This window comes from Zingiber officinale, chromosome 2B, assembly GCF_018446385.1.
Source record: "Zingiber officinale cultivar Zhangliang chromosome 2B, Zo_v1.1, whole genome shotgun sequence".
Lineage (NCBI taxonomy): Eukaryota > Viridiplantae > Streptophyta > Magnoliopsida > Zingiberales > Zingiberaceae > Zingiber > Zingiber officinale.
In genome coordinates this window covers 9,201,331-9,229,237 of record NC_055989.1, presented here as the reverse complement: position 1 = coordinate 9,229,237, position 27,907 = coordinate 9,201,331, and the positions used below count along the sequence as shown (strand labels likewise).

General features: G+C 39.6%; 3 protein-coding genes and 1 long non-coding RNA gene across 4 annotated transcripts; 2 read left to right on the top strand and 2 right to left on the bottom strand.

Annotated features, from left to right (window-relative positions):
- Positions 1–233: 233 nt before the first annotated feature.
- LOC122045244 (brassinosteroid LRR receptor kinase BRI1-like) lies at positions 234–4,065 on the bottom strand. The gene has a single exon (XM_042605382.1). The coding sequence runs from the start codon at positions 3,921–3,923 to the stop codon at positions 534–536; it is 3,390 nt and encodes a 1,129-aa protein (XP_042461316.1). The 5' UTR covers positions 3,924–4,065; the 3' UTR covers positions 234–533.
- A 4,412-nt stretch (positions 4,066–8,477) lies between these two features.
- On the top strand, positions 8,478–15,179 carry LOC122045243 (katanin p60 ATPase-containing subunit A1-like). Its single transcript, XM_042605381.1, has 7 exons — positions 8,478–8,696; positions 10,001–10,460; positions 11,665–11,862; positions 12,810–13,054; positions 13,459–13,617; positions 13,718–13,805; positions 14,576–15,179. Exons 1-7 carry the CDS (start codon positions 8,578–8,580, stop codon positions 14,855–14,857), a joined length of 1,551 nt encoding a protein of 516 aa, XP_042461315.1. The 5' UTR covers positions 8,478–8,577; the 3' UTR covers positions 14,858–15,179.
- A 287-nt stretch (positions 15,180–15,466) lies between these two features.
- On the bottom strand, positions 15,467–18,619 carry LOC122048137 (G-type lectin S-receptor-like serine/threonine-protein kinase At4g27290). The gene is made up of 7 exons (XM_042609739.1): positions 17,293–18,619; positions 17,080–17,199; positions 16,869–17,008; positions 16,579–16,789; positions 16,200–16,437; positions 15,982–16,129; positions 15,467–15,909 (listed from the first exon to the last, which is right to left on the bottom strand). The coding sequence occupies exons 1-7, from the start codon at positions 18,617–18,619 to the stop codon at positions 15,613–15,615; spliced, it is 2,481 nt and encodes an 826-aa protein (XP_042465673.1). The 3' UTR covers positions 15,467–15,612.
- A 1,160-nt stretch (positions 18,620–19,779) lies between these two features.
- Positions 19,780–21,529, top strand: LOC122045242. Its single transcript, XR_006129951.1, has 3 exons — positions 19,780–19,825; positions 19,894–20,009; positions 21,331–21,529. It is a non-coding gene; the product is annotated as an uncharacterized LOC122045242 (long non-coding RNA).
- Positions 21,530–27,907: the final 6,378 nt, after the last annotated feature.

Sequence of the window (27,907 nt, the reverse complement as noted above, 5' to 3'; positions counted from 1 at the left end):
AGCTGGAAGCCAGTTTTCTCATGGAGGTGAACCAGCTGTAGGACTTGTGTCACATGGAGATGAACAACAACTAAACACATGAATCTGGTTTGTTCTAATGTCTTACACTAACTTCAGAAGGGTTCTACTGTGGTTTCTAAATGCTCTTTAACAAGAAGGAATACACAAACAAAAATGGCCGAAAGGAAGATACACAGATACATATTTAACAAGAATACTAAATGTGAAGCAGATGAAGCAAAAGATTAAGCAATTAAATTATCAACAGGGTTTTCTAGATTGGAAGATGAGCCACACAAAATTCACTTGATATGTACAGGACTTGTGAAAAGACTAGATCAAGGTATATGAATGAGAATAAAAGGAAAAAAAAACTAAGAGATGGAACATTGTTTCAAGGACGTATGATATGTTCTAGACATAAGTTACATTGGAAAACTTTTCATACCATTGCGAGATGAAGAATGAGACCTGCTGTCCTCTCAATCCTTCAATGGTGAATGGAACCAGTTTGTTTGAAGATACCACCTCATTCAAACTCTATCTTCTTTGTCTTCTTCCTTCAAGCTCATATCCCCCTCACAGAGGTTCCCATCTATTGAAGCCACAGTGGCACAGACATCGGAACTTAAAGAAGAAACTGCTTGTATCTCCTTAAACATTGACATCACCTTCAGCATTGTCGGTCGCCTGAATGGCCTCTCATCGAGGCAGGCACAAGCGATATTAAGATGCTCTAATAACTCCAGTTCAAGAGAGGGATCATCCTTCAACAGCTCAGGGTCGAACACATTGCTTATCCTATGTTTAGAGTGTTGCTTGACCCACCCAACCAAATTGTCATCCCCAAAGTCTGCAGAATCGGTAGGTCGTCTCCCAGTGAGCAGCTCGAGCAAGACAACACCGTAGCTATAAACATCACCCCTGATGGTGCACCGAAAGCTCTGGTAGTACTCAGGTGGCACATAACCAGGGGTGCCTGCTAGTGCAGAAACACTCAAATGGGTGTCCACTGCACCCATCTGCCTTGCCATCCCGAAATCAGAGACCCTTGCCTCCAGATTCTCATCGAGAAGAACATTGCTGGACTTCATATCTCTGTGAATTATACGAGGTGTGCAGTTGTGATGCAAGAATGCCAACCCTCTGGCAGCTCCCATTGCAATCTTCCTTCTAGCTGCCCAATTCAGTTTGATTCCAGCATTGTTTCGGTTATGCAAGACATCGTCTAAGCTACCATACTTCATAAACTGATAAACCAACAGACGTTCTTCTCCGACTTTGCAGTAGCCCAGCAGAGGAACCAGGTTGCGGTGCTTGATCTTTCCAATTGTCTCCATTTCAGCTGTGAACTCTCTGTCTGCCTGTCCACTGACATGGATAAGTTTCTTGATGGCAACGACGCTTCCATCTTTCAGCTGGGCTTTATAAACATCACCAAATCCACCTGAACCTATCAAGCTGTCATTGTGGAAGCCATTGGTTGCCTGGACCAAGTCCGCAAAGGAGAGCTTCTTGAGAGGCATATCGAACGTGGCAAGGTTGATGGCCAATGCATCCTTGGTGGCAGTCAGCTTCCAGTTTGAATTGGCAGTGCCGGAGTGAGATCGGCTGTCTGAGTAGATGTCTCCAGCACGGTTGTTCTTAGATTTATTTTCACTCTTCCTCCTCTTGCTCTCTACTGCAATGATGATGAGGCCAACAATGCAGAAGACGAAGAAAAGAGATCCCATTGCAAGGCTCCCTGCGAGAGAAGCCTGGCGATGAGACTTCTTGTGCCGTGTGTCCAAAGTAGCCCCGGCAATGTCTTTACAGGGCGGGAGAGGGAACCCACAAAGGCCGGAGTTGTTCTCATAGCCGTACCGTGGGAAGGTTGCCAGCTGACCCAGTTCAGGAATGGACCCATTTAGCCTGTTGTTGGAGAGGTCAATCTCAGCTAGCATGGCAAGGCCGGAGAAGGACTGAGGGATGTGCCCTTCAAGATCATTGTGTGAGAGATCGAGCCCTGCAACATACCTCAGGTTCCCCAGTTCCGGTGGAATCACGCCGGATAGCTTGTTGTGGCCAAGGTTCAAGATAAGAAGGTAGTACATGTCTCCAAGCTCCTTGGGGATCTCCCCGTCCAGCTGATTGAAGGAAAGATCGAAGAAGAGCATAGATCCATTGTTGCTGAAGGTATACTGTGTTATCCCTTTGTAAACCCTGGTGAAGTTGCAGAAGTGCCGGCTGGGTAAACGGTCGAGATCCTCCGGCCGAACCCCACCAAACTCCAGGAGGTCGCCGGTGCCTCGGCACCCACTGGTGCCGTCGTTCTTCAAGTACACGTACGGCTCGCCGGTGCCTAAGAAGCCCACCGCGATTTTGCCCGACTGTTTGGCCAAGCTCGGCGGGATTAATCCGGTGAGTTGGTTGTTGTTCAAGTCCAACCAAATCAAACTCTTGCAGTCTCCAAGCTCCTGCGGGATCGGGCCAGAAAAGGAGTTGTTCGCGAGCTTAAGTATTGCAAGATTGTGAAGCTGGCCGATCCAATACGGGATGCTTCCATTGAGGTGGTTACTTGATAGCGAAAGCCAATTCAGACCTGTGCAATTCGCCAGCCCGGAAGGAATCGGTCCGGTGAGCCCATTATTGTCGAGAATGAGGTTCTTGAGGCTTCGGAGGTTGGATAGCTCCGGCGGAATTTCGCCTTCGAGCAAATTCTGCCACATGACGAGGTCTCGTAGGGAAGAAAGCGAACCGAGTCCACGCGGAATGGTTCCAGTGATGTAATTGAGGCTGAGATCAAGGGAGACGAGCTTCGTGCAGTTGCTCAGAGACGCCGGGATGTCGCCGGCGAGTTGGTTGTTCTGGAGGTAGAGCACTCTTAAAGCGAACCGGTGGTTAGGACAAAGTTCCGGGGGAATGGCTCCCGTCAGCGTGTTAGAGCTGAGATCGAACACTTCGAGATTGGGCATCGCGGCGATGGTGTTCCCAAGACTGCCGCTGAGGTTGTTGAACGCCAGCTCCAGAACATGGAGGTTGGGTAGCGAGGCGAGGATGTCGGCAGGGAACTCGCCCGAGAAGTTGTTGCCGGATAGGCTGAGCGTGGTCAAGGAAGCGCAAGATGAGAGGCTGGACGGGAGTCTGCCGGTGAAGTGGTTGGCAGACAGGTTCAAGAATGTCAAGCTCAGGCAGTCGGTGAAGACATCGGCGCCGACCTCGCCGGACAGGCCGGTGGAAGAAAGGTCCAGGCGCTGAAGGTAGGAGCAGTTGACGACGGACGGAAGCCCGCCTGAAAGGCGGTTCCCGACCAGATCAAGGCGGCGGAGAGTGCCTAGGTTGGAGAGCAGACCCCGCAGCTCATACTCTTCGGAGAGCTTGTTGAAGGAGAGATCAAGCGTCTCAATCTCGAGCGCAGCCAAGACAGGAGCATTGTCAGCTGCGGTCGGTCCATTCCCGAAAGAGTTGCGGGAGAGGTTGAGCGACTTCAGCCCGGCGCAAACAGCCGCAAAAGTGAAAACGTCAGCTAGAGAGCCGCGGAGGCCGTTGCCGGACAAATCCATCTCAACCAACTGGCTACCGCAGACGTCTCCAGACAAGGTTCCAGTGAGGTTCACATCGTGGAGGGAAAGACGCTGGAGTCCCTCAAGGGAAAGGATCGAAGACGAGAAGGCGCCGAAGTCGACGACAAGGGGCACTCTCTGCAGCGCGAGGGCAGCGACGCTGCCGCTGGAGTCACAGGTCACTCCGGCGAAGGAGCACGGACTGCGGAGACGGTCCCAGCTCTGCAGCGACTGTGAGTTAGCCACTGCGCCCTTGAACGACATCAGCAGCTGCAAGTCGCCGGCGCCGCTCGCCCCGACGGAGGGGAGGAGGCAGACAAGGAGGGCAAGGCAGATCAAGGAGGAGGAAAAGGAGGAGCGGCGTCGGTGCTCTCCTGCCATGGCATCGCCTGAGGTCTAGCTTTCCATCAGAGAGGGTTGAAGGGTTTTGCAGGGTGCAAACGGAAGCACAAGAGCAGAAGCAGAACCAGTGAAATTGCAGGGCGAGCTACGTGACGCCATTTTTGTACTTGACAAAATAAAACTTAAATGCCCACAAACTTACCAGCGCTTTTATTGGCTCCCAATCCCACCAGATTGGGCAACGAGAGGTCAGGGAGAGACGCAACGGAAGATGACTAGACTACCCTCTCCGCTTTATTGCACGTGTGGATGGCCAATGATGGCATTTTCGTCCTAAGATTTGCCTGACAGATCGAGTAGTATTATGAGATCTCGGCCGTTGGGAGTGGCGGGATCAATCTGAACCGACGGATGAGTAAAGCTATAAACAAATAAAAGTTTAATGATATAAAATATACGCTCAACTTATTAATATTTCATAAATAATAAAAAAAACCTTATTAAACTTATCAATAAATAAAAAAAATCTTAAAATGAATAAATAATTGTAAATTGTTTATTAACCAATCAAAAAGTAATTAAAAACGGAAGGAAATCAAATAGAAAAATAGCGAAATGGAACTTTTTTGACAGTGAAGCTTCGGGGCCTCATGAATCTTACCCACCTCTCCACCAACACTTTTGAGCGGGCGAAACTTGCAGGTTTGCACACTGACACGGCAGGTAAGATGTCGAGTAAAGATAAATTAATGACGAAAGGGTTAAACGACTCGGTTGGTGGGGCCCACAAGGAAGGCGAATAAAGGCGGAGGATGGAAATGGGGTGGGAATTGTGGAGGTGTAGGCCTTAAATAAAGGCGGGGCCCAGTCACCTGGTGGACACATGCTGCTGTCGACGATGGGGGTGACGTGTCGGAGTCAGGGACCAGACGGGGGTGTCAGGGAGGACGTGACGGATAAGCGTGGGGCCCGCCAAGATGGATGGGTCTGATTGGGCGCACGCTGAAAAGGATAGCGAAATCGATGCTAGTAATAAGTTTTCTTACCGCATCTAATAAGTTTTTACGTGTCCATTTTTTTATTTCGATAAATTACTAAATTTAAAGTTGTCGAATATTTAAATAAGATCAATTTTAAATTTTCAATTTAAATTAGGAGGATAAATGAACCAAGCTGTTCGTGAGATATTCGAAGCTCGATTCGGTAAAGACTCATTTGAGCTCGTTTAATGAGGCTCGTTAAAATAAACAAACTAAGTTCAAGCTTCGTAATACTCGGCTCGTTAATTCGTGAACATGTTCGTTAAACTCATGAATTAATTTTTAAATTTAAAAAAAAATAATTTTAATATTAAATTTATAGATTTTATATTTTACTTATGAAAAATATAAATAAATATATTAAATTTATTAATTAGAATAAAATTATAAATTTTAATAAGAATATTATATAAATATATAGTTTAATTTGTAATGAATATTTAAATTTATAATTTATACTTATTAAATTCGTTTAGACTCGATAAAAGTTCGAATAAGTTCATAAATCATGAATATGTTCGTTAAATAAAGTTTGAACTCGATTCGATTATAAACAAGTCAAGTTCAAACATTCAAGAGTTCGATTCAGCTCGATTTGATTATACCCCTAATTTTAATTTTATTCCTACCTGTATCGTAGTGATCAAGAATATTTAACAGTGTAATTTCCGTAGGCTATATCATTTTCATACATAATTTTTTTTAACCCCGACATAATGGGGCGGTTTGATTCTCCTAACGGATAATGATTAAAGTTTGAATCTCGACCTCCAATAAATAATGGACATAAAATTATTGGAACATTAATTAATTTAAAAAATTAAATATATGACACCAACTGAAAAAAAAATTATATAAACAGTCTTGTTCTTATGTTTATAATTAATTTTTAAATTCAATTCAATTGTACATGCTCAATTCGATCTCCTTCACCAACCACTTAACTTCTTTGGAACGTATTGTTATATATCTATCTTATCTTCTCGTGGCCGGAGCAAAATGCATGGCTATTCAATTTTTTGTTATATATGAACATTTGCTATAGTTTTGATACGCAATCATGTGTTTATAAGAATATCTTGATTGTCTTTTTTTCTAAAATATATATATATATATATATAACACTTATAAGACGTCGCCTTAGTTTATAGTGATGTTGTCTACTTATCGTCTCAAGACTAAGTAATTGATGGTGAGGCATTTCTTTTCATTAAAACAAGTTTGGACATTGTTATTACTTGGTCCCACATTTTGTACATGTTAGTAAGGACCTCCCTTGACATTTAGGTTTTCTAATATCGGAACAGATCGACACGCTCCCTTGATTAACTCACTATGTTGCCCATGTAGCCATATGGACATTTCAGTGTCCTTTGCTTCGTAGTAGTGATTTGGAAATGATCCACGTTGTTAGCCTATTGGATATTCTAAGTCTTTTCGTTCTCCTTCTACTTAAATTCTTCTATGTATTATGATCCTATGTAATATTCTCGGGGTTAAATTGTATTAATAAGTGCCGTGAGGTTGGGAAGGCTGTGCCATATCTATATGAATATATTTATGCAACTATAATAAGAGTCTATTTAGGTAATATCATTTCAAATATATAAACAGATGAATTTCTCTTAACAACATTTGACCTAAAAATATTAGAGTGATGGATCGCTCATTACAAACACTTTTTAATTTATCCTGATGGTTATTAGAAAACTTCTATAAAATTAAATCGATCATCCTAAAATTAATCGATATAAGTGTATACAAACATTATTTAAATATGATTCAGGAGGTGTTTGGTTTAGGAGAATAGGAGTGGAGAATCAGAATGGGAATCATTGATTGTCATTGTTAATTTTTAGATTATAGGAATAGGAATATAAATAAGGGAATGAATAATTGAAATTGGCTAATAACTCATTCCCATGTACCTCCCCTTCAATGAGTCATTATCCTATTTTCATCAATCAAAATATTCCCTTATTCCAAAAATACCCTTGACCTAAAATTAAAATTTTCTCCCTTAATATCAAAATATATTTATTTATTTTTTCTTTCATATCACTTCTCTCTCCTTGTTCTCTCTCATCATATTTTCTCTCTTATCATTTTATCGCACACTTTCTCTCTTCTTAATCTCTACTATCACACTATCTTTCCTCTTTTTTCTCATTACACTTTCTCTCTCATCATACTTTCTCTTTCCTCAATCTCTTCCATCGCACTCTCTTCTTTTTTTCTTCTCATCATACTTTCTCCCTCATCATACTTTCTCTTTCCTCAATCTCTCCCATCACACTCTCTTTCTCTTTTTTTCTCACACACTTTCGCTCTCATCATACTTTCTCTCTCCTCAATCTTTCTTGTCACACTCCCTCTTTTTTTTTTCCTCAACATACTTTCTCCCTCATCATACTTTCTCTCTCCTCAATCTCTCCCATCACACTCATCGTTCACTTTTTTCTCATTACACTTTCTCTCTCATCATACTCTCTCATCATTTTTTCTCATTATATTTTCTTTCTCTTCATCATTTCCCATCATATTTTCTCTCTCATATTCTCTCATCATGCTTTCTCTTATCACACTCTCTTTTCTCATTTTCTCTCATCACACTTTCTCTCTCTTCATTCTTTCTTATCACACTTTCTCTCTCATCATTCTTTTTCATCATATTTTTCTCTCACATTCATCTTTCTCTCATATCTAATTTTTTCTCTTATTTTCCTCTAAGGGTAAAAAAGGAAATTTTGATTTATTCAGATAGAAAATATGCAACTAACCAAATATTACTTTTAAGAATGATATCCATGCTCATACCCATTCCCATTCCACAATACAATAATTCTCATTCTGATTCATATTCTTAGGAAAAAATCAAACGTCTCCTCAATTCATTTTATAGTAGGCCAAGTCAAACTCTACTCGACCAGTCACGAGTCATGCTATGTACATGATTTGTGACTTTAGGGTAGGAATGGCAATGAATAAATCTAGGATTGAATTTCATAACTTTCGTTTCCATATTAATCGAGAATTTGATATCCATTCTCATATTTATACTCATATCCATTAAAAAATGGAATATCTTCTATACTAACAAATATAGTAATAATTTTTCTTATTTTCTATCTAACTATCATTATTCAATAAAAGTATATTAAAATTAATATTATATTAAAAAATATATATAATAAAAAAAATTAAACATCTATATAACCTATTTCTAATATCAATAAAAAATAATGAGTGAGTTTGAGAATATATATATATAATTTAGTTAAGTATTTAAGTTGGATATTAGATATCCCTCAATTACTTTAGAATAAATTATTATCTCTGCTTAGAGTTAGCTGCTCCACTCAATTTGTCCTGAGCTGCATTGGACACAACCCAAAAATTTAGGTTTACCCTAGACCCGATCTGGTTGTTATTGTTTAAAAATACTAGAAAATTAAAGGAAATTAAAATAGTAGAATTATAAAATAAGCAATTTATGATTTTTAATAAAAATAGATATTATTTTATTTTTATATTTTCCAAAAGAAAAGGGCGAACAAGTGGTGGTCGGCGTCTGTTCTGACTTTTACAGGCTCAACTGCATCTCCTCGCCGAATTCTTCTTCCCGACCAAAATTGGGATCTCGTGATCTGGCAATGGCTGCTACCCTAACGGGCCTTCAAGATCATATCAAGCTCGCGCGAGAGTACGCGCTCGAGGGTCTCTACGACACCTCCATCATCTTCTTCGACGGCGCCATCGCTCAGATCAACAAGTAAGCGCTCTTCCTTTCCTCCCAACCGAGCCTCGCTTCTCGATCTAGCAGAATGCCTTTTTACCGCGCTGGATTTGACTCTACGGTGTATGTTTCGTGGAATTGATCCAAGGATTTTTTTTTCTTTGCCTTAAGTGGATGCAACCTCTTGTTTCTTTTGCGACTGAAATATTTTCTTGTCGGAATTACTTTAGTAATGCAACAAGATGGTGCTGTTTGATATGAATTTTTAAAATGCCTAGTTCATGTTTGTGGGTGCCAAAGTTTCTTGCTGAAACTCCAATGTTCTCAAACACTAGATAATGGAATCCATGGTTGCAAATTGGTGCTATATTATCTATTTTAAGTTTCAAGTATTCTATACCTCAGATGAACAAATCCAGGGATTTATGAACATCTACTAAATTTTGTAAACACATTGCCAGTTAATTTTGCACTGATATTACAGTTAGCTACATCCCTATGGAATGAGGATCAGAGACAGAAATGGGATGGGAAAGTAATTCGGAATTAGAAGATACATTTCTAGATTTTCATTTATTAATCAGCATCTATTCTACTGAGACTTAATACTCCTGTCACATTTACAAGTGGGGATAGCTCTTCAAATGCTGCTATTCAAACTCAATAAGGGCTTCTACTATTTAATACTAGCCTTCGGCGTCTGTTTACTCGCTGAGAAACTTAAAAAAAATGTATTAATAAACCTTCAGCATTCAAGTTTATATACAAAAAATATGCACATTTGAATTGGCCAACCTAAACAATAATGGATATATGGAAATTATTGAACTTTGTCTATAAATCATGTCTATTTTTGGATAAACTTCTTTTACCCTGTTCATTAACCTACTAGTCATATTACCTAGACCTTTCATCTCCATATTGATAATATGAACTTTTACTCCATACATGTGCACAAATCATACTTTGCTACCTTTTGCAACATTATGTTTAAGGTAGGTAGATAAAATTTGGTGTAAGTAGGACCTGTCTCTATCATTTTAGAATGGGACAGTTAGAGGAAGACAGAAAATTTAGGTCCCAACATGACCTTTCCTCTGAGAGATTATTTTTGAATATGTATTAAGGCATGCATTGGACAAAACATAACATTTCATTAGTTGTTCGGTTCAAGTCTTAATGGATTAGCAATACTTTAAAACACTTCTACGAAAGATGTTAAAAAATTTAGGTTTATTTTGAGGAGGCTGTGGTGGGAAAAGTAAAGAATACATTTTCTATCCTCCTGATTAATTTTAGCACTTGCATGCAAGTTCAGTCATTGTTATATTTTCCTACAGGCATATGAGCACTCTGGATGATACTGAAATTCGTGCAAAATGGATGAGTTGTAAGAAAGCTATTTCTGAGGAAGTAGATATTGTGAAACAATTGGATGCTGAATTAAGGGCTTTTAAAGAAATTCCAGGGACAAGGAGGTCCTCTTCACCCCCAATATCAGCTAAATCCTCATTTGTTTTCCAACCATTGGATGAGTATCCAGCATCGTCTGGTGCCTCTGATGATCCTGATGTTTGGCGACCACCCAGCCAAGACTCTCAGAGTAGAAGACCATCAAGAACCGTTCGGCCTGGTACAAGGAATTCCAACCAAGATGCTAAATGGGCACGTGGTTCTTCTAAGACAGGAACAATTGGAAGGGCAGCTAACTCCAGTGCAAGTAAAAGTAGTTCAAATGCAAGGTCATCAGCTGCTGCTGGTAAGAAGGGAAAATCAAGCTCTAGTAAGGTTGATTCTCAGGTAATTTCTGTTATCCTTTTAGTATTGGTTTCTTAGTTGGTAGCAGCCTTGTAATGAAGTTGCTGTTCAGAATTATTGTTGTTATTAGTGGGAAAAGGCTTGGTTGTTGTTGTTGTTGTTGTGTACACTACGTGGTAAATAAGAAAGATGCTAATATTCCCACACTTTCCTTTTAGCTTGCCATGTGTAGATAGTTAATGAATTTCATCAATATGACATAAATTCCTTTTTTAAAATGATGATAGGATCAATGTTTTTGTTCAATTGATTGTGGATTTATTTTTGATTATCATTTACTTTTTAATTACTCCACCAAAATGATAAAATGGACACTAGGATCTTTTATGGAAAAGCATTGAAGCTCCTCTGATTAAAACTGAATTTTGGCTTAGATTTGCAGAGATTAATAGGACCCATCAGGAAATTCACTGTACAAATTATAGTGAACAAGTGTCTTGACAGATTATCAGTTGTTGATTCCAGCATGTTGTATGTTAGCAATGCATGACATACATGTTTTGGATTTTTTTCCCTATCTTACAAGATTCATTCAAGTTCTCCTAAACCACACCTGCGTAATAACTAATATAATAACAACCAAACCTTATCCTACTAGGTGGGGTCGGTTGTAATAAGTAATATAATTTTAGTTAATTTTGGGGGTACTTGGACTCTTCATTTATCCCCTCTAGATCCTTGTTGAACATCAAAACTTTGCACTGACAACCCAAGTCTACAACAGAAACCAATATGGATCACATGCAAAGCTTTTAATCATGTTAGATACTTAGATCCACACCTATGTTGGATGTTCACACTAAAGGCTAAGTTTATTCGGACATGTAGAAATCTTAGGTACTGTTAACACTTGAGCAAGGTGAGTCATAGTACTTCCACAGGTACTCAATATTCAAACAACCACTAACATGCAATTGAATTCTTTTAATTCTGTAGAAATAAACATGAAGGTTGGGGGCTCTCTCAATTCTCATGTTATATAATTTGGTTCAGTGATGTCTACCCTTACCTTGACCTTTTTTTTTTTAATTTTCAGTAAGGGATTATGTTTCACAAGAAGTAAAATTTGCACCATCAGCATTTTATATTTCTAGTTACCTTTTTTTTTCTCATTATTATTTTGTTCTTATTTCACTATTTTTTAATTAATCATTGTTTAAGTCATTGATTATCATTAGTATTTCAGAATGGTGATGCAGAAGAGGGAAAACAGAAAAAGGGGCAATACGAAGGTCCTGATGCTGACTTAGCTGCAATGCTTGAAAGGGATGTCTTAGAAACTACTCCTGGGGTGAGATGGGATGATGTTGCAGGACTAAGTGAAGCCAAAAGACTCCTAGAGGAAGCTGTAGTTCTTCCTCTATGGATGCCTGAGTACTTCCAGGTACTACCATCTCATGTTACAGTGACACCTAAAAACAATGGTATCCTATATCCTAAGGAGTTTGATTTTGCAGAAAAAAAAACTCATAATTGCAAAAGTTTGCAAGAGATACAATGCTATTATGAGATATCTATGCATGATCCAATCAAAGAATGGAACCATATGTTTCACCCTTCACTCTAGGTGGAACTCATGCTCTCTCAAGCAAGTGGGCTATAGAACACTGTAATTTGACAGTTTATTTTAAGATGAATGACACCCATAATACAAGTTGGTTGGATGTGTCTAAAAGTCATGCTGTTCATATCTATTGTCACTGGAGTCTCATTATACATATTTGCATGTATATTTGCAATTCACATTATCATAACTCATAGATGCTTCTCATAATCAACAATATAAATGTCCATAAAAGCTTTTAAATAGCAACAATAAATTATCATAACACAACAGTATTTAATAAGCACAATCTAAATCCTATACAAGTAAACCTTCATCACATGAGCTTCTCATGCATGCTATAGTATGTGTTCATAAAGAAGAATTATCACAGTTTTGAAGTAATATAGAATCATATAAAGAATGGGAAGGATTCCCAAATTCATCCAATATGGTGAGTTTGTGACTGACCTCACATTGAATATATATGTTCATTAGATCTCAACAATCACTTTTGGCACTATCATAGCTTTACAGACAAAAGGGTGTTCACCTCCATTTTCTGCTAATGCTATTCCCTATTCTGGAAATATTAGACCAATTTTATCTCAATGAAAACTGGATTTATATAGTTGAGCCTGGAAGAATCTGATTGTATATTTGTATCATGGCTTGAGATATTTTGGCATCTGCATTATACAATGATAATTTTTTTATCAGCAGCAAAGTTCAACTGTTTGCTATCACAATGTGCGAATGTGAGATCATCTCAATTTTTATTCGACTAGGGAATTCGACGGCCATGGAAGGGAGTTCTAATGTTTGGCCCACCTGGTACTGGAAAGACTCTTTTAGCAAAGGCTGTAGCTACAGAATGTGGTACAACATTCTTCAATGTTTCTTCTGCTACACTGGCTTCAAAGTGGCGTGGAGAGAGTGAAAGGATGGTGCGCTGCTTGTTTGAGCTTGCAAGAGCCTATGCTCCAAGTACAATATTTATTGATGAAATTGACTCTCTTTGCAATTCTCGAGGGTATGTGTGTATAATATTGTTGCTATTATCAATTTCAATGAATTTTAGGACATTCTTTTTGACTTTTGAATGAGTTTGTGATCTTATGGTAACTTCTAAAACGGTTATAGAAATGCAATGCTTGTGCAAGTTAGGAATGAGAGACAAGTAATATAGTAGATACATGCTTATGTTGCAATGCGTTATTTGAGTTCTTTGATATGGTGCATTAGTCTATTGTTAATAATTTCCTTTTAAGCATGGCGACTGGTGAGAGAAAAGGAAATTTTGGTTTACTTTCCTCCTTTTGCTATTATGTGAGGTATTTTGAAATTTGTTTGACATATGTAACCCTGCTCATATTTTCTCTTAGTTTATCTAAATTATGTTGATGCCAATTGATTTTTTGAAAATTGTTTGACTAGAGCTTCAGGTGAGCATGAATCATCTAGGAGAGTGAAGTCAGAACTTCTAGTTCAGATTGATGGAGTCAACAATAGCTCTACTGGTGAAGATGGTCAAAGGAAAATTGTGATGGTCTTGGCAGCTACCAATTTTCCTTGGGACATAGATGAGGCATTAAGGTGAGATGCATGATTAGCACCCATGATTATGCCATGTAACTTCATTTTGGCATAGTCACCTTCTCTTATATGTTACGTTTCTCACATTGATTCATTGCAGGAGGCGGCTGGAAAAGAGGATTTATATACCTCTTCCTAACTTTGAAAGTAGAAAAGAGCTTATAAAGATAAATCTTAGAACAGTTGAGGTATGGGATTGCATCTCGTATCAAATTTCTGGTAACTTATTTACTCTCTGTCTGAATTCACTCTATTCTCCATACCCATGCAAAAACTAATTGCTCTCCTAGTCAAAGTATTAGTCGATTGAGTTTGACCTTATTAGGCTTGTTAGTTTCATTTATAAAACATTAGTGTTTTGTGTATTGGGTGCATCAAATGGAAATACAATCATTACCAAGCCACAACAATTGTTTGTCATACTGTTCATTGCATTTATTCAGATATGATCATCGCCAAGCTGGGTTTCTCCCAATTACTTAGGTTGGCTATGAAATTCGTTCCTCCATTTGAGCTCTAAGGAAGACTGTCACTGATCGATGTGTAGAGTTGGGAGCCAAGAGGTTGTCAGCAATGATTTCTACTTTGAGGAATCAAATAGAGAGCAAGGATCTGAAGTTGTTGACAATGATGTATACACAAAGGAGTTTGGGGTGGACAAATGGGAGGATGAGAGGTGATCTAGAGTGTTGCATCGAGTTGTCGGGTCAGTGTGCAATATCTAGGGTAAAAAGATTCTCTCGAGAGAACTTTAAATTTTCATGGTGTGTGTCAGTTCAAGAAATATGCCGACACGTGTGCAGGGTTAAACAAAACATATTTGCAAATTAAAAAGCTGAGTTTGCATTCTTGATGATGTCGGGATGCATGATTTTTCATATAACGAACATATTAGGTCATTATTAACAATGATTACTATGCTTGCTTTTACATTATTTTTGTTCAACTACTATGATAGGTAGCTGCAGATGTAGATATAGATGAGGTAGCCCGTCGAACCGAAGGATACAGTGGAGATGATCTCACAAATGTTTGTCGTGATGCATCATTGAATGGTATGAGACGCAAAATTGCTGGTAAAACCAGGGATGAGATCAAAAACATGGCAAAAGAGGAGATCTCAAAGGACCCTGTGGCAATGTGCGACTTTGAAGAAGCACTAGCCAAAGTCCAGAGGAGTGTTTCCAGTGCTGATATAGAACGCCATGAGAAGTGGTTTTCAGAGTTTGGATCTGCATAGGTGCGTCTTGTACCGATACTGAAAGACATCAGAATTGATTTTGATGCTTCAGGTTCATCGGCATTAAAGTATTGCAACCGGAAAAGTTGCTTTATGATCTGCTCTATAGTTGGGTGCTGACATGCATAAATTATTAGCTGATTAATTTGTGGCACGGATGCTGTGTTAAAGCTTTCTCAAGCGACCATGTTTCTATATGAGAGTCTGTTTGTGAGCTGTGATTTGTATTTCTACGCCTTTTTTGTTGTATTTTCCAACACTAGAATGTTGTCTTCCAAAAAACCTTTTAGTGCAGTAGTCTCTGAGATTTGTTAAGTGAACATCTGACTTGTTTGGCTGATATCTCTTCCAGATGGATTATGTGGGATTGCGATAATGTTAATATAATAACATTATTATCATACTGCTGTGGAACAGAGGCATAGATAGAACATTATCAATCGTAACTTCTTTACATATGGTCATGGAACCAATCGTGTGGGACCGTTGGATATGACGAATTCCATCTTTTACTATCATTATCAATCTTAATTTTGCCCAATTCAACCAAATGATATCCTTACTAAATTCTGATCGACTGATCCGCATGATACATTTTCTCTGCGCTTGCAGGATTCAACCTGACAAGTTTCGTGAACAATTCTTCATGCACAATCAACTGTCCTGATTAGTTGGATAAGTAAATCACACTCCACAAACAATTCTAACAAAAATAACTGTTTGAATTGTTACCACAACATTCCACTTTTCATATCTTACCTACCTTCTAATGTTGTATTGGATACATTGTTGATGGATGGCGGATATTGCTTTCCGATTGAAGAATTAGATGAATCTAATGCAACAACGAAACCAGGTTGTTTAGGTTCTGGTATCGCGCTATCACTACTCAACATTGTAACTACCAATGACATTGTCGGTCTATCTTGTGGTCGGTCTTGAACACATAAAAGACCCATCTTTATACATCGTGTGACCTCAACTACTGAGAAAGAGCCAATTGATTTATCAACGATTTCCAAGCTTTTACCTTCTTCCCACAAGCTCCATATCTGTAATTGCAATTGTTATGGTTACTAATAATTACAAATCTCAAATGTATATGGTATTATTTTCAAACTTACATGTCCCAGAAGATTTAGGTAGTCGGATTGATAAGCTCCTCTGTTCTTTTTACCACTGATAATCTCAAGTATCAACACACCGAAACTAAATACATCCGACTTTATTGAGAAAATTCCATTCATTCCATATTCAGGAGACATATATCCGCTGTATTATTCATGACAAAATTAGATTTTTTATAATAAATTTAAACTCTTAGAGATAAAATAATACTTACTATGTTCCAACAACTCTTCTTGTATTTATTTCCATTTCATCACCTCTAAATATCCTTGCCAAGCCAAAATCTGATATTTTAGGAATATTATCCTTGTCAAGAAGGATATTACTAGCCTTCATATCCCTATGAATGATTTTGAGTCTTGAGTCATGATGGAGATATAGAAGGCCTCGAGCAATTCCGACTATGATATCGTATCGTGTTTTCCAATCCAACAACATCCGCTTCTCTTCATCTGATTATAAGCACAATTTTCAATCGAAAAGATGACTAAAGAGGTAATATTTTGTATTCAATTGAAGGCAATTTTTAGAAGGATACTAGGTATAGATAATGTTAAAAGGCATTTTTGATTAGAAATTAAAGAGTAACTCACCGAACAAGAATGCATCTAAACTTCCGTTGGGCATGTACTCGTAGATTAACGTCCTCTCTCCTCCTTGAATGCAACAGCCAAGAAGGCGAACAAGGTTCTGATGTTGTAGCTTAGCGATTATCACTACTTCATTTTTGAACTCATTGATGCCTTGTGTGGATGTCTTGGATAGTCTTTTCACAGCTATCTCTTGTCCATCACCCAACTTCCCCTGAAATATATATATCACCACATTTCACATTGTTTTCTCACTGTTCTATGTTTTCATTCTTACAGAGACTTTCTCATACCTTGTACACCGGACCAAATCCACCTTGACCCAGCTTGTTCTCTGCTGCAAAATTGTTTGTTGCATCTAAAACTGTGTCCAAGTCGAATAAAGGCAAGTCCAGATCCTCTTCTTCTATTTCATTAACAGCGTTGCCGTTGTCTGCAAGCAAATAACAAGACGTGTTATGGAATTGAAGAATGTTTAATCAGAAGGTAGAGTTCCGATGATACTTCTCTTCCTGCGTCTGCAAACACAGCATGTAACGCAAACTAGGAGAAAAACGGCCAGAGCAGGGACTGCAATCGTCACAGCTAAATGACTCCGTCTGGATGATCGATTCGATGCCCCATCTGTTGAGACACACAACTTTATTTAATTTATTTTTAAATTAAATAAATCACCGTGATGGTGGTGCCGTGGTGGTGGTCAAAAAAGAATCTTACCTTGCGAATTGGAAGAGTTGAAAACTGTCATCCTCACATACAAATCTTGTCCTCCAGCACCGCTGTACAATCTGAGATCCGTAATATCACCCGTCCACATTATGCACCCGCTCTCACTTTCACTGATGTCGGAGCTCGCATAGGCTTTACAAGAGCAATTCTTCATGCATGATTCCCTGCACTGGTCTAGGCTCCTCGATCTTCTGTCCACCACCGATATCGATGTGTCCGGTAGCTTCGACCTGGAGAATTTAAAGAACGCACCCGTCCCATTCGAATTCCCACAGTTGAGTGGAGAAATTCTCGAACAACCATTCGGATTCGAAGGATCCCAAGTCGATGCGTTATTTACAAGAAAGGCGGCTAGACATCTGCACATCTGTCGGGCATTCGGATCGCAGACGGCATTGGCGCCGCACGCAGACATCGTGTCGCACGGATCCTTTGGCATGCTCCAGTCTACCTCCCACACCTCGCTGCCATCCATCCAATCAAGACGTTGCAACTCGCCCGAGTGGTACACCACCAACACCGAGCCGCCGATCGAAGGATCGCGAAGGCCGAATGAGTAGATGACTTGGTGAGGGTCAACCACAAACGTCGCGTTGAAAAGAAGTGGATCGTCCATTCCTGGCGCGCCGCTAAAATAAAGGCCGTTCCATCGGCCCCCTCGCCAAAGCGGCTGCGATCTAAACCATACGAACAGTTGTGGGTCACCTTGCGGGTCAATGCCCAAGGTGTAGCCACCTGGCGACGGGTCGGAGGCGCTCGCCCATGACGTCAGTTGGCGGTTGAGTCCGGAGGTCAGGTTCCAGCCCAGCTTCATGCCGGGGAGGAGCGTGTCGGTCGGAAAGTCGAAGCTCTGCCATGCGAAGCTGTCGGGGTCATCGTTTCCCGCCTCCCTCACCGCGAAGTTCCCGTCGTCGAAGAGCGTCGCCTTGGGGTTCGTGAGTCTGGTTGCATTCGACGAGGACCAGTTGACGGTCGAGCTATTAATGGCCGTTACGATGAGCGTGCCTTCACCGGAGAGCAAAAGGCGTCCTGATCGACCGTAGATCGGGCTCGAACGGTTGGCCACCCACACGGGTGTTTGCGAGATGTTGCGGTACCATATTCCGACGTAGCGGCGGCGGGAGACGGCAGGGCTGAAAAAGCCCAGTTCGAAGCGGCCGCCGGAGGAGATTAAAGTTGTTCCGTCGTCGTAAAGCGGTTGGCCAGGAATCAGGATGTTGCGAGCTTCAATGGCGGGGTAGACGAGACCGGTACTGAGGAGGAGGAGGCGGAGGAGAAGGAAAATGGAAGGTTTGCAGCTGATCCTCAACTGCATCGTCTATCGAGTTGTTTCTGCCGTCGATGGGTTGGACCTCTTAACGTAAGCCACGCTTTTAGTCAAGTCAACATGGATATGGATCTAGTCAAAAGTCGCGTTGGAATCTAGAAAAGGGAAAATTAAGAAAAGTTCGCGACATAATTTAGCCAGTTGCTTTGGAATTTAGTTGTGTCGGTGGACTAATCAAGTTCTAAATGTCACGTGATGCTGCTCGAGATCGGAAAAGATAGATCCTTATTTTTTTGACGTAGAAGAAAATGGTGCTGGACGGTCTAACCTCAAGGACAATGTCAAACTGGATGTTAGAGGGGACTCGGGCGGCGTACTTAAGGATTTGGCTTCTTTAGGACTCAATCTCCTTGAGAACTTGACATATTTGAGAACTCGGTATTTGTTCAGACAAGGAGTTTGATCGAATCATATTGTAAAATATTGAAAATGGGTAAATCATAATAAGGAATTTTTTTAAAATTTTTAAAAAAATTTCAATAATTTTTCAGAACTCGTATGACGAATTTACAGATGATAAAAAATTGGACCCAGGAAAAACATGTTTATGGTACCCCATTCAAGTGAGGAAAAGTTGTGTTTCTTTTCCTTTTTATTTTCTTTTTTCCTTTATTCGTTTTCTTTCTTCCCCGCTGAACCACCGGCGTGCCCGACCCTCAACCGACGCCTCCTCGCGCCGAGTCTTCTTCCCCCGCCGAACCCATGCCATAACCGCACGCGGCGGTTTTCTTGTCCCCCTCCCACGTACAAAATCTAAGTCGTGGCCAAGGGGAGCCAAAGCTTCTCTTCTCCTTCCCTCCCGAGCCGCTCACCCGACGCACGCAGACCGTCTCTACGCCTCTCCTCTTGTCGCGTCACCCTCGGGTCGCCACAGCCGACAACGGCGTCGCCAGCCGAGCCCTAGATCGAGGGAGATCAGGAACACCGATCAGCCAGCCAAACCCTAGGTTTGGTCCCTGGGGGCCGGCTGAAGCCTCCTCATCCTCCTCGCCTCTTTCTCCTCAGAATCCAAGCCTCTCGAGCCGCACATCACCGGCAACAGTCTTCCCTTTTGCCCTAGCGCCGATCACCTCCTCTCTGCCTTGCTTTCGTTCCCTGTTGCTGTGGTGCTGGCGCGCTATGCCCTAGATCGCTGGAAGTCGAGAGCTGGAGAAGCTGATATCGAGCAGCAGTAATCCGGCTGTGTGATTGAAGGTAAGGGATTACTTAGTTGAAAATTTGGGGTTTCGGTTAGATTCTTGATTTCCTCCTGTTTCGTTCAGTGAAGGATTCCAGCAGGAAGGGTTGTTCGGTGGGTTTTCTCGGGTTCCAGCAGCAATTAACCTTTGTTGGCAGCAACAGTCCTTGTGTGGATCAACAAGCACGACTGTGAATTTAGGTAAGGTATAGGGTTTTGATCTTGTTGTCGATGATTGATAGATAGGTTAGTAATTTATGTTAACCTAGGTATATGTATTAAATTAGAGATAAATTAGATTACTAGATGGTTAGATTGATTAGGATTTTACCCTAATTTAGCCTTAAAGATTTTATTTAGCTATTCATTTGAGTTGTAGTTAAATAAAAATGTACATATTGGTGACACAAGATTTTGACGCGAGACGAGTATTTCGACGTCGGATTTGGATCGGATTGGACTTTTTGATTGGAGGCGGGTACTTTGACTTATCGTTTTAGATATGTCATTTGATATGCATAGTAATATTTTTAACAAATAGTAATGATTATGTTTCTTATCTGCATCGGTTGATCACTACCCGATACATATTACATGCTTGTTTTGTTTACTTGTTATGCACTTTATGTTAGTACCTACCTGATTATACATGCTTATATGGGTAGTGACATAACCATGCTTCATTATGTTCAGGACCTAGGTTTTTATACCTTATCTGATATGTGTACCTAGACTTTGATTTGATTCATTATCCTATGGTACACATTATGTAGAGATGGATAGGTTCAGGATATTCCCATGCTTAGTATCATGCACCATCTCGCATGATTGCATGTTGTGCGATAGTCGTCTCCATTATTGTTGACCACATCTCCAGTTACATGGATCTGCACACACAACCACTCATGGGTTAGTGGTTTTTATCAGGCAGGGTATGTTGCAGCAGGTGCTCTGTCAAGGGCTCCGTTGGTCTACTCATGGGTAGTGTGACGCAACGTTGTAGTAGGACAGGGATCCCTCCTCTGGACTTGCTCAGGGAGATGAGAGCATTAAGCTCCCCCACTTATGATTTGGGATAGGAGGATAGATGTACTCCGACAACATCCGGTCCACTCGGTCACTCATCAGGAGCAGTGATGACAGAGTGCACGGTTGTCACAACTCTACCCACTCGGTCTCACCATCGTGTGTGAGATGGCTGACTGATAGTAGGGGTGACCAGGACATGTCATTGGCATCATACGCATTGATGCATTTATTGCTTGTGTTTGCTGTAGTGTATGCTGCATATTGGATAAATGCATTTGTTTGACATGCATACAGAATTTCTATATCTCTCGGTTATTATCCATACATCAGGTCCTGGTTAGTATAATTTTCTCCTGTTTATTTCAGTTGCATTTATCATTCTTATATCAGGAAACTATACGCATGATTAGTGCTAGTTGTTATTTTCTTACTATGCATGGTAATATTACCCGCTGAGGAGTTGACTCACCCCGTGGATATTTACTATTTTCAGGTTGAGACTGTCCGGAGAGTTCCAGTCGCTAGTCCCCTGCAGATCGTAAGGATATTTTTATTGGGTCTTTTGGTTTTATTTCTTATTCCACTATCTAGACTTGTACTAGTTTTGCTTTATGGATATTGTATGATTTATTTTATTGTCGATGGATTTTTATTGGATATGTTTTGCTACATGCCCGTCTGGATGGCAGAAGAGGTGAGTTCGTTGTAATTTGTGTTTTATGGGTGTAGTGGAGTAGGATATCTGTTTTGAGCTTTATGGGTGTAGTTGAGTAGGATTTTTGACTTGGTTTTCCTTGTCGTCACATTATTTGAGTTTGCTATTAAATTATGTGGGTGTTTGTATTATTATTTATTATTGTTATTCCGTCTGTGTTGACCTATGTATATGTGATCATGAGGATATTGTAGAAAATTTCATATTAACATTCGTATAAAAGAGATACTCTCTCAAAACGTGACACATATATTTAATATATTTAATTAGACCGAGAGCACGTAATTATAAATTGAACTAAAATAACTCGAGATTCTAACGAACGGACAAAAGGTCCGATTGATCATACTATCCAGCCGAATTCTTCAGCCGAGCCCTGCGATGATATTAACCCGAGCGTTGACCCTTTTTAGTTTTGACTGCCATCACCAACTTTCTTAAATTTTCTAAATTTTGATTCCAACTTCGAAGACGTTGCCTTATTCTAATTCACCGTGTAACCACACTTAGTCAAATCAAATATATAGGACGGAGCCAGTCAAGCCGTCATGTTTGAAGCGAGGTAACTAGACAATTCTAAGTAGGGTCACGTAGTACAATTTATTTAGATATAAATTAGATAAGCAATATTTTTTAAGAAAAAAGTTTCACTAGTTTATTCTATGGGAGACAGACCATCAGTAATTAGATTTAAATTAATTGTATAATAAATTATATTTTGCATCATTCGGCCGACTGTTTCACTGACTAATTTATTAAATGGATATGCTATATAACGCAATGTGATAACCTGTATAAGTATTAAAAAAAATTCAAAAAAAATAATAATAAAAGATAGACAAGAGTCAGTGCCTTTCCAATTTTTTAGACTTCTAAAAATCGAGTCTCGACTTCTAATTGGGAGCTCTGTTCTCAAGAGGTCGTATTTCGATATGAGACGTCTGTTTGTGAGCTGTGATTTCTATTTCTCGGCCTTTTTATTATATTTTTCATCACTAGAATGAAGTTTGATTTATTCGGACTAGATAACTGCCAAAACAACTGTTAATGAAATTTGCAAGGTGAGTGTTATATCGTTGAAAATTTGAAAGAATCCTTTTGTAATCTTATAAATATTAAGATTTTTTTTAATTTTATAAAACTGTACCTTAATAACTTACCCATTGTTTTTTTCTTTTTCTCCCGTGCGGGCTGTCCCACTCGAAAATCTTTTTTTTGATACACAAGGTCACCTTTTCCTTGGCTTAGTCACTAATGCTCTTTTTGATACATAAGATTGCTTTGGAGTTATCTTTAAATAGTGAGGAGTGTTTATTTGATTAATATCCGAGCCACATATCCAATACTTCATCTTCACCGATTTAAGATAGGATCATATTTGACACTATCAGTGGAAACTTCACTTGCATCTGAGATGTGAGGATAGACGAGATTGGACAACTCACTACCGTGACACTATTATAAGAAGATTTAGAGATGTTGATAGCTGCTTGAGTGGCTAGAATGGTGCAACAACAGCAGGCCGCAACCAAGTCCCAGACTCTCGAGCCGAGTTGTTGAGTTATAAGTGAGCTTACTCTTACGATCAAGTACCAAACTCTCGAGCCGAGCGGCTGAATTATAAGTGAGTTTGCTCTCACGATTAACTCCTAGACTCTTGAGCCTATCGGCTAAGTTATAAGTGGCTTGCTCTCACAACTATGTCCTAGATTCTCGAGCAAACCGACCGAGTTATAAGTGAGTTTGCTCTTACAACTAAGTCCCAGACTCTCGAGCCGAGTGACTGAGTTATAAGTGAGCTTCCTCTTACGACTAAGTCCAAGACTTTTGAGCCGAGCGACTGAGTTATAAGTGAACTTGCTCTCACGACCAAGTCCTAGACTCTTGAGCCTAGCGACCAAGTTATAAGTTAGCTTACTCTCATGACTAAGTCCCAGATTATCGAGCCGATTGATCGAGTTATAAGTGAGCTTGCTCTCACGATTAAATCCTAGACTCTCGAGCCGATCGACTAAGTTATAAGTGGCTTGTTCTCACAACTATGTCCCAGATTCTTGAACAGAGTGACCGAGTTATAAGTGAGCTTGCTCTTACAACTAAGTCCCAAACTCTTGAGCCAAGCGGCCGAGTTATAAGTGAGTTTGCTCATATGACTAAGTCCTAGACTCTCGAGTCGAGCGGTCGAGTTATAAGTGAACTTTCTTTCACGACCAAATCCCAGACTCTCGAGCCGAGCGACCAAGTTATAAGTTAGGTTGCTTTCACAACTAAATCCCAGACTCTCAAGCCGATCGACTGAGTTATAAGTGAACATGCTCTCATGACTAAGTCCTGGACTCTCGAGCTGAGCGACTGAGTTATAAATGATGAAATACATAATGCGGAAGCACATAGACATAAGAAAGAACTAGAGAGACAAGGAAAGAAAAGACAATTGCTTCTTTATTATTTATTGATAATTGTCATAGGCTAACTCATCTATTTATACATATTGTCAAGATAATATATGGAAAATATAATGATAAATATAGAACTATATTATTATAAATATGATAATAATAAATATAGGAATAATGAAAAATATGGTTTGGATTACAATCCAAACATGGTAAATCATCAATAATTAAAATCAATCTCTGAATCTCCTGAATTGCTATCTTTGTCGTCATTACCCTCCGACAAACTCAACGGGAGATACATGAACGTTGAGTTTGGTTGTTAATCAATCATATCTTCTAGAGCATAATTCACCAGTACGATCAACGAAACGACAGATTTGTTGAAATTTGCCTTTGATGAAAGAAGACAACAACTAGAAGGAGACGAGAAGTTATTGTTTGACGGCTGGAATCTAATCTGTCTCCGGAATAAAAGCATCAGAGAAAGAAGGCTATATTTTGGTGATTGCGTATGTTGGAGTAGAGGAAGAAAATCTGCTATTGTGTGCTGAGCAATGAAAAAAGCTTTCTATTTGGCCGTCTAAAAAAGAAACAATAGTTATGGAGAAAAGACAGTAATAATAAACCTGCTATTGTAAAAGAGGAGATAGAAGGAGAGGAAAGAGAGATGAAATTTGATGTCCTTGAAATTAAGAAGGACAATAATATTGCTCTTACTACAAGAAAAACAAGAAGAGAAAGAGAAAAGAGGAGGAATTGAATCTCACTAAAAAGAAGATAGGAAGAAGAAGAAAAGAGAACAGTAAATAAGAGAGAGGAGCTTTAGAGTAACTTGTTGATTTTGGGAAAGAAAGATTAAGAGGAAGAAATTTATGAGTAGAAGATTTTTATCGAAACATGAAAGAAGAAGAAGGGGAACATTAATGAGGAAAGATAAGAAAAACAATTTCGAACTATTTTTGAGAAGGAAACAACAAGAGAAGGGAAATAAAAAATAGTTGCTAAAAGTCAAAACAACGAGGGAAGGCAAAGAGAGGAGAAAGGCTCAGAAGGTGGAGGACGTGTTGGAGGACGTCGACTTCTTGGAGGAAGAGGACTTCATGGAGTAAAGAGAGTTTTGATTCTTGAAGAGAGAGAAATAGAAGTCGTGGAAGAGAGGAAAAAAACAAAAAAAAAATAAAAGGATATATACTTTTTTTTTTTTTTGGAAAAACATGTCAGAAAAGGAAATTTGGACTGCGGCAGAATTTAGAAATAAGAAAAGAAGTGGGTAAAAATAAGGAAAGAAATGAAAAGTAGATAATTTTTTTAAAAAAAATTAGAAGACCAGTAATCTAGGAATATGCTCCTGAATTATTTTTCAAAAGAAATAACTACAGATGATAAGGAGGTGGGGGCGTTGAAGAGATTTAAGGAGAAGAATAAGCATAAATAGAAATATGACTCTAGTGGTTTGTTTTTTTTTAACAAAAAAGAAAACAAAGAAGGGTGAAGTGGCGGATGCGGGTTTGAGATAATCAAGAATAGAAGAAAATCAATCGTAGAGGAATGCGATGGTGAGATTTCCCATACCAATAAGGACCCATACCAGTAAGGAAGTCGCTGGAAACTCGTTGCTATAAAGAAAGGTAATAGACTGCTAGCTGCTGGAACTTGTTGCTAGGAAGGAAAAAATAAGTTGCCAGAAAATTTCTGTTTGTAGTTGTTGGTTGGAAAAGGGCAGCAAAAACAGGAGGTCTACTAGTTGCTGCTGTCAAGAAGAGAAAGTAGAGAGAAATTGATGGGAAGAAAAATTAGGAGAAAGAGAAATTGGTTGTTGCCGTCGAGCAGAGAAAAAAAGAGAAATTGATGGGAAGAAACTAAAGATTATGACTCTGATACCATGTTGAAATACATAATGCGGAAGCACATATACATAAGAAAGAACTAGAGAGACAGGGAAAGAAAAGACAACTGCTTCTTTATTATTGATTAATAATTGTCATAGACTAACTCACCTATTTATACATATTATCAAGATAATATATGAAAAATATAATGATAAATATAGAAATATATTATTATAAATATGGTAATAATAAATATAGAAATAATGAAAAATATGATTTGGATTACAATCCAAATATGGTAAATCATCAATAATTAAAATCAATCTCTGAATCTCTTGAATTGTTATCTTTGTTGTCATTAATAAATGAACTTGCTCTCACGACCAAGTCTCAGACTTTCAAGCTGATCGACCGAGTTATAAGTGAGCTTACTCTTATGACTAAGTTTTAGACTCTAGAGTCGATTAGCTGAGTTATAAGTGAGTTCGCTCTCATGACTAAGCCTTTGATTTTCAAGCTATTCAAACACATTATAAAGATACTTGCTCACATATGAAAATGCAACATACTTATAACTTTGAAGGATTAATGGTTATGCAAGGGCACTCTGAATCTTCAAAGAGTTGAGTTAGCCGAGTGGATGCTCGTTTAAAATAGTGTTTGAATAGACTAGGAGATACAAGTCTAAGGAAAGCGGAAAGTGCAGCAAAATGCTAAGGCATAAAAAGCATTAAAAGATGGAAAGCAAAGGGGAATATCTACATAAACGGTTACAAAGGCAAATAAGTTTTAGGTTCTTGCAAAACACCAGAAATTTTTACAAAAGATATTATACAAAGTTAGTAAAGGCGTCATCTGCAACAATCTCCAGGATCTTCTGGCGCTTGATGAAATTCCTAGGAATGTTGGCTGTCAGATAACCACCTTCTTATAGATGCTTCATGGCTCCCTCCGCCCCGTAGCCAAACATTTTGGTGGTCCAATCGGTGAGCATCTGATTGAATCCTCTCGAGCGTAGATATTCTACTCTGAACACCTCTAGCCGGGCTCCCCTTCCTTGTATTTGGCCAACTCTACCTTAGAGGTCTCCAACTCAGCTTTTAGCGCTTTCAGCTCGACGTCTTTGGCATTGATAGCCTGTTGTTGTTTCTCAAGTTGAAGTGTTTGGATAACCTACTCGGCCGCTCGACAGGTTTGCTCGGTGAGGAGAGTGGCCTCTACTTCTTCTAATTTCTTGGCTAGGGTCTGTGTCTCTTTGTTTTTGATATCCAAATCCTCTATGGACCTGAGCTTCCTAGTGTTGGCCGAGAGGAGCCGCGACTCGTATGTTTGCATTTGTTTCTGAAGTTGCTCGAGTTGGATAGCCTAGTCGTAATTTTTATTTTTTTCAACAGTGAGGGCCTGCTTAACCCCTAATAGTAACTTTGACTAACTGTCCAGCTCTTTCTTCAATTGAGCCACCTCTATTGACAGTAGCTTGGCCAAGCCTGGTGCTGTACTCGCTCCCCCGATCGAGCCTTGCAGAGTTTTGTACTCGTGACTCAACCTAGCCAACTTTTGAGATAATGCTAGGCTATCTACTCAAAATTACCAAAATAAAAAAAGTGTTAGTTGAAGTATGCGACAAAATATGAGATTACTAGTGCAAAATAATTTTATCCCTGTGATATTTTGGATGAAACGGTTAACTAGATGCTTAAGTGAGTTTGCTGTTTCTCCGGCTCGGGCGTCAACCCAAGTTTGGGCCAAAGGGCATTGTATCTTTATTCTATGCTCTAGGGTGCTCGACTTGGTCGGGTCGGTGCATCACCATTCAGTCGAAAGTAACTTGACAGTAGCCATGGCACGTCTGTGTTTACCCTATTCGCTTGACTCAGAGCTAGATTTGGATCTAGTCTTGGACTTGGAGGGTGCAGTTTAACGCGTCATCGAAAGAGGTTGTGATGGCTCAATCAGAGGCAGCAGCAGAAAAGAGACAGGCTGTGTCGGAACAGCTTCAATCGACAATTTGGAGAATGAGGGTGTCCGGTCAGATGAAGCCAGAGTATGACAACCGACTGCAGCTTTCAGGATGACGAAGGTGGAACTTTCACCCCGTTCAAAATGAGCTCGAGCGATCGAGACTTC